Source organism: Babylonia areolata, chromosome 11 (genome assembly GCF_041734735.1).
Source record: "Babylonia areolata isolate BAREFJ2019XMU chromosome 11, ASM4173473v1, whole genome shotgun sequence".
NCBI classification, from domain to species: Eukaryota; Metazoa; Mollusca; class Gastropoda; order Neogastropoda; family Buccinidae; genus Babylonia; species Babylonia areolata.
In genome coordinates, this window is record NC_134886.1 from 39,505,288 (window position 1) to 39,517,025 (window position 11,738).

At 45.1% G+C, this 11,738-nt stretch overlaps 1 protein-coding gene across 1 annotated transcript in view; it reads right to left on the reverse strand.

The window, feature by feature from the left end:
- Window positions 1-4,965: 4,965 nt before the first annotated feature.
- The window catches only part of LOC143287725 (ski oncogene-like), a 19,953-nt gene continuing 13,180 nt past the window's right edge, over window positions 4,966-11,738 (reverse strand). The window contains exons 3-7 of the mRNA XM_076595963.1: window positions 9,614-9,691; window positions 8,783-9,072; window positions 7,845-8,050; window positions 6,880-7,053; window positions 4,966-5,673 (exon numbers count right to left, since the gene is read on the reverse strand). Of these exons, the coding sequence (XP_076452078.1) occupies window positions 5,218-5,673; window positions 6,880-7,053; window positions 7,845-8,050; window positions 8,783-9,072; window positions 9,614-9,691 (1,204 nt within the window). The 3' untranslated portion in view covers window positions 4,966-5,217. The remainder of the gene's footprint in view (window positions 5,674-6,879; window positions 7,054-7,844; window positions 8,051-8,782; window positions 9,073-9,613; window positions 9,692-11,738) is intronic.

Consider the following 11,738-nt stretch of genomic DNA (forward strand, 5'->3'; position numbering starts at 1 on the left):
ATGCAGCCTGCACTGGGTGCACGTGCACACACACACACACACACACACACACTGAGGGAGTCACAATATCTGGCCTAAATCCCACAATGTCCAATAAAAAACAGCAGGCAGGTATTTTGACAAACAGGCCCAAACAAGACGAAAAGCTGGGCATCATGTAAACACTGATTGCTCTGATCACAAGGCAACAAAGCCAGTCTCAGACACATCACCACCAACTAAATGCAGCACTGTATCTTCTAACTGGCCGCACACCACAAAGGTCACTACAGCCATCAAACAAAATCTTCATGGTTAAATTTGTTTTTCAGATATTCTGATGTACATACATATCAATGTGATTCTGATGCTCTCTCTCTCTCTCTCTCTCCCCTTCCCTCCCACAGTTGTCATGAAAACAAAGCCACCAAAGCAAAGCTCAGCCATGCACAATCCCTTCATTTTTCTGAGAAACTTCAGACAGCACGACTAAAATTAATTTCCTTTTCTTTTTGCAAGGGGGGCACAGGGGGGAACTAGAACATCCACACATGTTGTTGACAAGGACCACAGCCAGGAGAAAGAGACAGGGTGTGTATGTTCAGTCACTGGGCATTCAAGCACTGTTCAATGAGTCACCGAGTCAAGACGGGTGGACAATCTGCCAATTACCATCACCTTCTCCTGTCCTTCAGCAGTGTTTTAAGACTGACAGGAAGAGAGAACAAGAAACAAGGGGGTCCCCCACTTCAGAAAACACACAATTCTTTTACTCTGGCATTGACAGGTCAGTCTTGTACAGACACATCAACATGCGATGTAAATCTTTTACTGTTGTACCAAAACGTGTTGTCAATCTTTATGTTGCTGCACCAACATGTCAATCCTTTCAACACTGTAATGTCAATCTGTCACTGTTGCATCAACACTGTAACGTCAATCTTTCACTGTTGCATCAACACTGCAATACCAATCTTTCACTGTAGGGTCAACCTGTGACATCAACCTTTCATTGTTGCATCGACATGTCATTTTTTTTTTACTGTCAAGCTTTTACCGATGCATCAACACGTCAATCTTTACTGTCAAGCTTTTACTGATGCATCAATATGTCAATCTTTTACTGATGCATCAACACGTCAATCTTTACTGTCAAGCTTTTACTAATGTATCAACATGCCAATTTTTCACTGTTGCATCAATATGTCAATCTTTCACTGTTGGGAGGGTAGGGGAGGGGAGGGGAGGCTGGCACTACACTGCTCAGAGCCAAGCTGACAATGTTGACCATGAAGCCGGTGAGGGTAAGGGCAGGCAGGGGGGGATTGGGGGGAGGATGCGGGGGGGACAGCCCAAGTGACTATCTGTCTAGCACCGCTGTGGATTCTGTGGACTCTTGTCATGCTGCCCTGCTTCACTCTTCACCAGTCCTCTAGTTCCCCTTCATTTTAACACCTTCATCTCGACACCTTCCTTCTCCTTCTCCAAAGAAAACAGGTTTGCTCTTCCTTACATTTTATCCTTTTGTCTATTGTTCTTCAAACTTGATTTTTGTTTTTTCCAGAAATATGTACTGACCAGGATGCATGAAGGAAAACAACTGAAGTTCTTTTCAAGTGGAAAGAGCAGATAGAGTTTCTTTTGTTTTGGTTGGTTGGTTGGTTGTTGTTGTTTTTGTTTTTTTTGTTGTTTGTTTTTTATTGGATCAAATGCAAGAAAGAAAAATCCTAGATCTGAACTGCATACCATTTGAGTATTTCACATACAAAGCCTCTGATGATCGGATATATACCCAGAGCTAAAGTTTTTTGTTTTGTTTTTTTAAGTACTCAAAGTAAAAGGGTGAAACTGAAAGTATTGACAGTATTCTTGCAAAACAGTTGCTTCTCTTCTTCATGGAATGAAGTCCTCCACAGTATGCTACTGTGCTGACCACACTTTGTCAAGTCACATACCATGGGCCAACAGAACAAAGCACAATTCCAGTTTTGTCATTGGCCTAAAAAGATACTATCCTCCATCCACGTTTATCCAATACTTAACTGGAATGGCTGACACAACATGGACCAAAGCAAAAGCGTGGACGAGGCAAGACCAATTTCTAGCAAAGACAACAGGCTGACCACAGGCACAGCCATTCATGGTCACCCAACGACATTCAGTCAATCACTGCGTACCTTCAATGAGTCCTCCCACTGACAGCTTACAGACCTGGCACACACTCATCCACCCATGTGACCGATGTTTGTAAACACTGCAGCACACAAACACAGCAACACCCCGCACAGTAACGTCATGTATCTAAAGGGCAGAGCATAAAACTGAAACAAGCACCAACAAACAAGCACACAACATCCCCAAAACAAAATGCTTCTTCTTATTAAATCACAATAGCTGGAAAGACCCCTGCACCCCCCAAACCCTCATCCCATCATCGCTGTACATCGGCAGAATTGGCTGGCTTGTCATGTGTACAATCCGTTCCTTGGAAACTTACATCTTTTGGAGTCCAACGAACAGCTTAGAAATTATCCAAAGAATTCATGAAGATACTAGTACATGTATAAAACTGTCAAGAAAAATTTACGGAGCCTTCCCCTTCATGTCCGCCATCCAGTCATGAATAAATCTGCCCTAACATGACAGTCCTCTGCATCAACACCGCAGTCATCTGTATCAATACGCAGGACAATCTGACACAAAACTGTGCCCACATCTACAAACACCCAACAACAGATAAAGAGGGGTTGTTGTTTTTTTTCTTGTCATGAAAAATACATGTGAAATAACAAATAAATGAATCAACCGACCAATACAAAAAATACTATAAAAATTTACTCCTCCTCTTCATAATCAGAAACAGAAAAATAAAAATAATCATCTTACAGTTTTGTGAATTTGTTGGATTTTTGTTAACTCCACATTCTTGAACACTCACATTAAAACAGGAAAGCAAGTATTCCCAGTCTGAAATATGGTTGTTAACAGAGCTGACAAAAACCACTGGCCTACAAAGGAATTGGAAGCATGCCTTGGGAAGTGCTGAGCACACAAGCATACAGTCAAGTGATGCACCCGCTGTTCAGTCAGCCCCAAGACTGGCAGTCTCCCCCTTCCCACAGGAATACACAGCATATCTCACATCACCCAGCGTCTCCATCCTGTTGCACCCCTGCCACCGTACTGCACTCATTCTGCCCTTCCAAGTCACAGCAGGTATGAGTCAAGTTTTCTCCCCTTGCTCAGGCTCTTGGGTTCCAATGTTCTACCAGCAACCCTCGTCAGGTTTGGTCTTCGTTTGCACCAAGCGAGACACACATTTTCTTTGTCAAAAAGTACTATATATCTGAACACCTCAGTGAACATTTCTATATCTTTTATTTGTATATCTCACTCTCAAACACACGCACACACACACACAATTGTGACATTCTGAGAAATGCCCAAATTGACAATAAACAGGTCTAGGTCCTCAAAAAGTACCGAGAATAGAAGCCAGGCCAAGTAGGATTCAGTGACTGTATATTTGTAAGTAAATATTCGACCACTGAATTTTACAGAAAGGGGGAAGGAGCAGTTCTATCTAATCTGTCATACTGACAGAAAGAACACCCCGGTTTTCTGTGAAATTCCTGCTTTCTCTCAGACTCAGAGGCAGGGAATAAGTTTTGTCCAATTTACAGCTTTCAGTTTCAATATCACATTTCTGACAAACAGTGCAAACTGTTTGAGATAAATCATCATCAGTGTTTTGCATCCAAATCTGAAAATTCACATGTTGCCAATCCAAGTCCACCGGTTCCATCTATAATGTCACCTTTTGTCTGACTAAGGAAAGTGCAAGATTGTGGCAGAGATTGTGAAAATTGACAGAGACTGTGGTAAGAGAGATCAGAAAGGCAAAAGGAGAGAGACGCTGAGAGACAGGCAGAAGAGAAATGGACGTGACAATGACAGACCCTACAAAATGACTGAGCCTGTCCACGTTTGCCAGGGAAGTGAACAAAGAGAAAGTGTGGCCCAAATCTATCTGCACTGTCCCACCAAATAAATGTGTGGCCCAAATCTATCTGCAACATCCCACCAAATAAATTTGTGATGAGCACCTGCCTGGTCTGGATCAAATACATTCATGTGTGCCATATGCACTACTGCCCGTGCCATCACCACCGCCACACTCTTGACACTGTGCTCATTCAACACTCACAAAATATGCCAGCTAACAACGTATTGAAAACCAGATGCACACTGTTGTGTTACCATCTCCCTCAGCCAACAAAACATACTCTAACCCTAACTGTCCTGAACTGCCAAACCCAAACCAAACGGCAAAGGCTTTTGGATTCGTTCAACCTCAGCTGGCCCCCCTAACCCTCCCTCACTGTCACTGCAATGTGTGTCAATGTCATCAGTAAGGGTAAAACCTGTTGACAAAGGGTCCTGACCCTGACCTGAACGGCTGTCAGCTTGCGGCAGGAACCCCCTCCGGTGGGCACAAGACCTATTCCCAGTGGTGGTGCAGGAATCACCGACAACATGCAGAAATGTGTACTGGCTTCTCTCCCCCTCCAGCTGTTCTGTGGCCTGTGGGCGCTGCACTACCTGCACTGCGGACTCCACAGGGCAATGCGCTTGCTGAAAACCAGGACACCATTCCCACCTTCCAGTCAAGCAGCTTCCCACTTTTTCTGTTATATTGTTATATTCATATATATATATGTGTGTGTATATATATATATATATACAAGCTGCCTTCACTTAATATCATTACTACTGTACAGTGGCTATGCTGTATTAATCAATACTAGTATCAACTACTGTGTGCTATCGTCTCTACATGCATCAGGAATAACCGAAATGACCAAACAGCGGCATCTAATGCAGGTGAGTAAAAAGAAACAACTGACGCAGGTCTCTGTAAAACCACTGACCATTCTCTGTCCTACACCACCTCCCACCCTCACCCCACCCCACCCTGCACACAAACCCATCAACTCCCACTGCTGCATCTGAAGTCTGTCATCACAATGTCAGCCATGGAAGTTTCTGTACTGGTTAAGCAACCGTACAGCCCAGGTTCCGTCTCAGTCGCTGGTCTCTCTGTTCACCGACACAAGGTGAATGAAACGTTATTGACAGCAGAAGCTGTTTGTTTCTTTTATTCTTTCAAGTTTTTTAGTCGTTCACTATTTTCATCAGTTCTTTCTTCCTTACTGCTACGACCGAACATGGCTTCTCTCACTCCACGATCAAGTCGCGCTCTTTCTTGGGTGGCAGAGTTTTGCGCGGCCGTGTGGGAGTCTTGGGCAGAGCCACCGACTGAGCCACAGAGTCCGAGCCCTCCGAGGCTAGCTTCAACTTGTCCGGGCTGTGCTCCAGTTTGTCCGAGGAGGAGTCCTGCCTGTCTGCCTTGCGGGAGGAGCAGGGCCCCTTGTCGTGCTCCACTTGCTGCGGACTGGTTGTGATGTCCGGCTTGATGTCTGCCCGCGACGGGGGTCTGTGACTGCTGCTGCTGCCGCTGGCGCCATCCATGATGGGCTGTTTCTTCTGGGCCAGCAGTTCCACGATGTTGACCCCTCTCCGCTGCAGCTCCATGCGAAGCACTGCGTTCTCGTACTGTAGGTCGTGGTATAGGCTCTCAAAGTGCTGCAGGCGGGCCTTCAGTTCGCACTGACGGGGGGACTTGTCGTACATCTGTTAACACACCAGTGTCAATGTTCAGTGCTGTGATACCTTTGTCATGCATCTGTTAATATATCACTGCCAGTGTTTAATGTTGTAACTCTTCTGTCATGCTGTCTGTAACACATCACTGCCAGTGATCAGTGTTGTAAATCTTTTGTCAAACACAGATTTGTAACTCTTCATTTCTTGTACTCAGTGTTGTAAATCTTTTGTCAGACATACAACTGTAACACATTACTGCCAGTGTTCAGTGTTTAACTCTTCAGTCATACATCTGTAACACATCATCTCTTTTGTCAAACCTCTGTAACACATTACTGCCAGCGTTCAGTGGTTAACTCTTCAGTCATACATCTGTAACACATCACTGGCATTGTTCAGTGTTGTAACTCTTTTGCCATATTGTCTGTAACACAACATAACAATCAGTGTTCAGTGTTGTAACTCTTCAGTCATACATCTGTAATACATCACTGGCACTGTTCAGAGTTGTAACTCTTCATTCATATGTCTGTAACACATCCTAGCTAGAGTCCAGTGTTGTAAATCTATTGTTGTACATAGATTTGTAACTCATCTCTGCCAGTATTCAGTTTTGTCAAACACCTGAAACAAATCAATGCCTGTGCTCAGTGCTGCAACATTTTTACAGGCATCTGTAACACAATGTTCAGAGCTGTAACTCTTAAACCATACACCTGACCAAACACATAACTACCAATATTATGTGCTGTACCTCTTCAGTCATCACCTGCAACGCTTTTTTTCTCCTCTAATGTTCAGTGTTGTAACTGATTAAGTTATTTATGTGTATAACTCCACGTTGTCATCAGTGATCAGTGTCATAATTCATTTTAGATTTTGTTCCTTTTCACTCTCAAAAACGTCAGCTTATCTGACAATCACAGAGTGCTGTGGAAGCTGGTGTCATATTTTTTCAATGGCAGCACCCACATATCAAACAGTACCACATAATGCGCTGCATCAACGCATAAATCCAGTCAACAGGGAGGATGAAAGGAGTAACTGATCTTCACAGATGCGCAAGATTATAATAAACTGTATGTTCACTTCGCAATAATTCTATGCTGAAAATGCCTCCAGACATATCCCCCAACTGTCCCTGTAGCCATGCCAGTCCTGTATCACCTTTCCCCCCCCCGCCCTCCCCCTCCCCAGAGCTGCACAATCTTGGCAGCCAGTCAAGTCACTGACCTCTTGGGAACTTTCATTCTGAATAGCAGCCATCTTGTGAGCAAGTGCTGCTCTCTCCTCCTGCACTGCACGCTCACGGCGTTCACTGTCCAGCCTCATGCCGGCCATCTCATTCTCCAGTGCTCGCAAATTACGAGCCAGGTCTTCGTTCCTGTTCTGCACCAAAGAGTTCTCCTGCAGAAACAAGTAACCATGCTTGAGATTATATTATCACAGATATGACCTACTATGATCAATTATCTGTTGCATTAAGAGAAACAAATCTACTTACTGATACAACAGAGCAAGGTTGCACTTTTCACACACACACTAAGACAGGCAAACAAAACTACCCCCCTTTCTTTCTTTATCATCAACATTTTCTTCTTTGTTCGTGGGCACATTCAGTCGTACTTTTATACACAAGTGGACTTTCACATGTGTGACTGTTTTTACCCCTGCCATGTAGGCAGTCATACTATGTTTTCTGGGGGGAGCATGCCAAATTTATATCTTCCTGAGAACCTTTCTCATGACACAATAAGCCCTACCCTCACCCCCAAAAGCTATCCCATGCCTTTTACACACACACACATACACAAAATCCCACACTCTACTCAGAGCCTCTTTTTCAGAACAATCCTTAACTCTACTGAAAGCCTCTCTTTTACTTTTAGGATACCCTGCCACCCCACCCACTACACACACACACACACCCATCATCCCAGTTCCCAGCCTGTACATACCCCAGCCCATACACACACCCAAAATTACTATCCCTCACCCTCCTGAAAGCCTCTTTTAGGATACCCCGCCAGCTCCCTCACACACCCATCATCCCAGTTCCCAGCCCATACCCCAACCCATACACACATGCCCAAAACTATTATCCCTCACCCTCCCCGCCACCCCCTACACACACACACACACATCATCCCAATTCCCTGCCCGTACACACACGCCCAAAACTAACTTCTACCCCTCACCCTCTTGAGAGCACGCTTCTCCCGACAGAGGCTGTGCACCAATTCCTCCTGGCGTGCCCGGAGCTTGGAGTAGTCATGCAGGAAGGAGTCGCGGGCCTCCTTGGTGCTGGGCACCTTGCCGTCCAGGGCCTGGTGGATCAGGGCCAGCTCCTGCTCCAGGGTGCTCTCAAACACCGGAGAGTCGCTGAACCGCGGCTCCTCCCGACCTGTGAAGAGCGACAGCATGCAGTGCACTGATGCTGATATGTCCCATGGCACTTCACTCCAATAAAGGCTACGCCACCTTTAACCTTATAACTGTTAAGTATGTGGATGAACCAAGGCTCCTTCTGAACTTTAGACGTACAATGGTGCTGCATGTTCCATTCATTTCATAAACTGATAAAGTGCTTATGTGTGAGTTAGTATGCCATGTAATTTAGTTTAATATTTTATCTACTATCTAGATAGTATGCTATGCTTGTGTCTATCCATCTAGCCCACTGTGTTTATGTATTTTATCCATGTATCCCCTAGGGTGTTTTTTTTTTTCTTAATAAAGACTGAGTGTGGGGGTGGGGTGGAGAGTGTAATTTTTTTCACAATACCTACCGTATCGATTATTTTCAAGTTGTGATCGCATTATGCATGCTCACATACATGTGTTTGTGTGTGTGTGTGTGTGTCTGTGTGTGTGTGACATGTGTCTGTGTGTGTGTGTGTGACATGTGTCTGTGTGTGTGTGTGTTGGGGAGGGGAGACAGAAAGGGGCGGATGAATATACTGAGTAGGGTAGGAGTGAGTAGAGTATGGGAAGGTTGGAATGAGTGCATGTGTGTCGAGAATGGTGTGCTTGCACAAGTACAGGTGTGCGTGTGTATATGTGTGTGTGTGTGTGTGTGTGTGTGTGTGTGTGTGTGTGTGTGTGCGCTATCCGCATGACCGCCTAGAACACTCACTGTCAAGAGGAGAGCTCTGCCCCATGCTGGAGTCATCCGTGTCCGTCGGCAGGTCATACTCCCGGTACTCCCGACTGCTCTCCATGGCAACAGGCCCTGGCGGCATGGGGGTGGGCAGGACCGTGACCTTGGGCTCCTCCTTAACCTTGGTCTTGACAGTGAGCTCCTGGGGCTGCTCCTGCTCCTCCTCCTCCTCCGGCTGCTCCCCATCCTCACCCTCCTCTCCTGACTTGGTTTTGCTTTGGGCCGAAGGTGCCAGGGAGACATTGGGAGTGAAGTGTCGCTCATATCTGTGAGGAAAGAGTTGCCAGTGAATATTCCTGTCCATCTTTATATAATCTCTCTCCAGCTCTTTTTTTTTGCTTTTTTTTTTAATATAGCTTTTTGGCTGCCTCATCATCTGCACCACCCGTTTCAGTGGCATTACACTCTCCCAGTGCCACACTGCTCATTCCCAGATCCCCTTCTCTCTAGCTTTTTCTCTATTTCTCCCCCCTCCGCCTCACCTCCCCCCCCCCCTTCCCCCTTATCTCTCTCCTTCAGATGACTCCAGTCTCCACTTCCCTGAATTTAAAATCATATACAAAATGCTTCAACACATCTCGTATTATGTGTGTCCCCTTTTGAGGGGTTATGGTCACACAGTTTCAATAAATAAATCTGTCTGTCTGTCTGTCTGTCTGTCTCTCTAAAAACAAGTCATTTGTGCTTATTCCTTTTTTCCCTCAATAAAAAAGGTTCATTTGTTTGTTCTCTCTCTCTCCCTCTCTCTCTCTCTCTCCCCTCTCTCTCTCTTCTCTTAGAATGCATCACACAACTACCAGCCCCCACCTCTGTGATTCGGAGTAAGGGATGACCCGTTCTGGATTCAGCAGGACCGGAGGCCCAGAATGCAGGTAGGTGGGAGCTCTGTTTTCAACACACACAAAACACATGGTCCAGTTCAATCCTTTACACAAACTGAAACACTTGTCTTGACTTTCACTTTAAGCGGAGTAAAGAACTGGTCTATGCACCCGTTTGTCGTAGACTAAACAGTCAAACTATAACAACTGAACAGACCATCAATCAAACTGTTGCAGAACAGAAACATCATAATTATCATTACTCATTGTTACAGAGTACAAATGAATCCTAAGCAGACAAAGAGCTCTGCAAAACAAAAAAAAGATAACATGATAATTATCATTAGTGCACAAATGAATCAACTGAAGACAAAGAGCTTCAAAATAAGTGAGCTAACCCAGTTTTCATGCCACACACATCTCATAATCTTTTACTGGGCGATCCTGGAGGCCTGACCTTATGCTGACAACAGCAAACATATATACTATGTATAGCAAACATTTGGCAAGCAGGCAACAGTGGGCTCTTACTGCACTCCCACCTCAGGCCAGACATAGAAGCATGCAGCAGTGCTCTTTCCTCCACACCCTCTTCCACTGACAGCTCAACAGAATTTTGTTTACTCTCTTTCTCTCCCTATACTCTGTGTGTGTGTGTGTGTGTGTGTGTGTGTGTGTGTTGTGCGTGCGCACACCCACCTGCAGACTTCCCAGACGGGCGGGCCTCTCAGACAAAATAAACACAGAACCAAATTCCCCATCAAACAAACTCCAAAGCTCAAACAAAAAGCATCAAAATCCCCAGGGTCAAATTTCAGACAGGAACTGTTACACCTTTAAACCAACCACCACCCAAAAGGAGATTATAGCGGTAAGTGGGTCAGGCCCTAGTCTGGTGAAAGTAGGGGCTGAAGTAGAAGCAAGGCTGACCGACACCTGAGGGCCTGGTAATCAAGACACCCCTTCCACTCACTGATAACAGCTCTGGCCCACTTATCTCCTCAACAGCTGAAAGCCAAAGAAGTGGGTAGGAGGTACACATATAGATCTGTCAAACTCTTTTCAAGCTGATCTCTTGGTGGGTGGAGAGGGGGGGGGGGGGGGAGATGAAGAAATCTGAATAGCCTTTCAACCCCACATTCTGACCGATGTACAAGAAACAAATAAGAGTCATCCATGACAAGCATCTGTCAGTCAGCAGTTCTGGAAACCCACATCAACCCTGCCACCTTCATGTTTCGCTGTTTACCTATCAACCCTGCCAACACGACAGGTTTCACTGTTAACCCCATCACTGCCAACATGTCAGGATTGCTCTTTGCATACAGGTCTGTCTCTATGGTATCTACCTCTCCCGTTCCCCTTTTCTCTCTCTCTCTCTCTCTCTCTCTCTCTCTCCCTTGTGGCAGATCCAATTACAATGCAATTGTTTCCGCTTTTCTACTCTGCCTTTTGCTGAGTATGTGTCATGGCTCCACCAGCAAGTCCAGACTGCATTCTTGAACTGATTTCTTCCTGAAAACTGTATGCTTGTATGGTGGGTATGTCGTGCACGTGTGCGTGTGTACACGTTATTACAAGTGTGTGTATGCCGGCACATGTGTGCATATTTGTGTGGTGTTGTGTTCAGTGTTGTATGCGACTGTGAAGAGAATATATATATATATATATATATATATATATATATATATATATATGTTTGTGGTTTCTGTGCATAACTGCATATGTGCGTGGACGGAGAGAGGGATCCAACAGGGAGAGACAGAAATAGAGAGAGAGAGAGAGAGAGACGGAGAACAACAATAAGAGACAAAATAAATATGTGCATACACTCACACTCTGACATTGTACTCTCTGTCCTGGCAATGAGTATGACAGTAAGAGAACAAAGCCTCAATTGTGAGATGTACAGTAACAGACATACTGTCCCCGTTTTCACTTCACTCCACTTGGACTGGTTAAATACTGGCCTTCCGCCCTTTGTCACTGTCAGTCACATGAACATTGACTGCATCTCTATCATTGTTATCAGTATTTGACTGTCTGCATCCCTATCACCGTATCAGTCAGTATCAACTCTCTCACCTCAGCCTAAGTTTAACTTGCTCTGC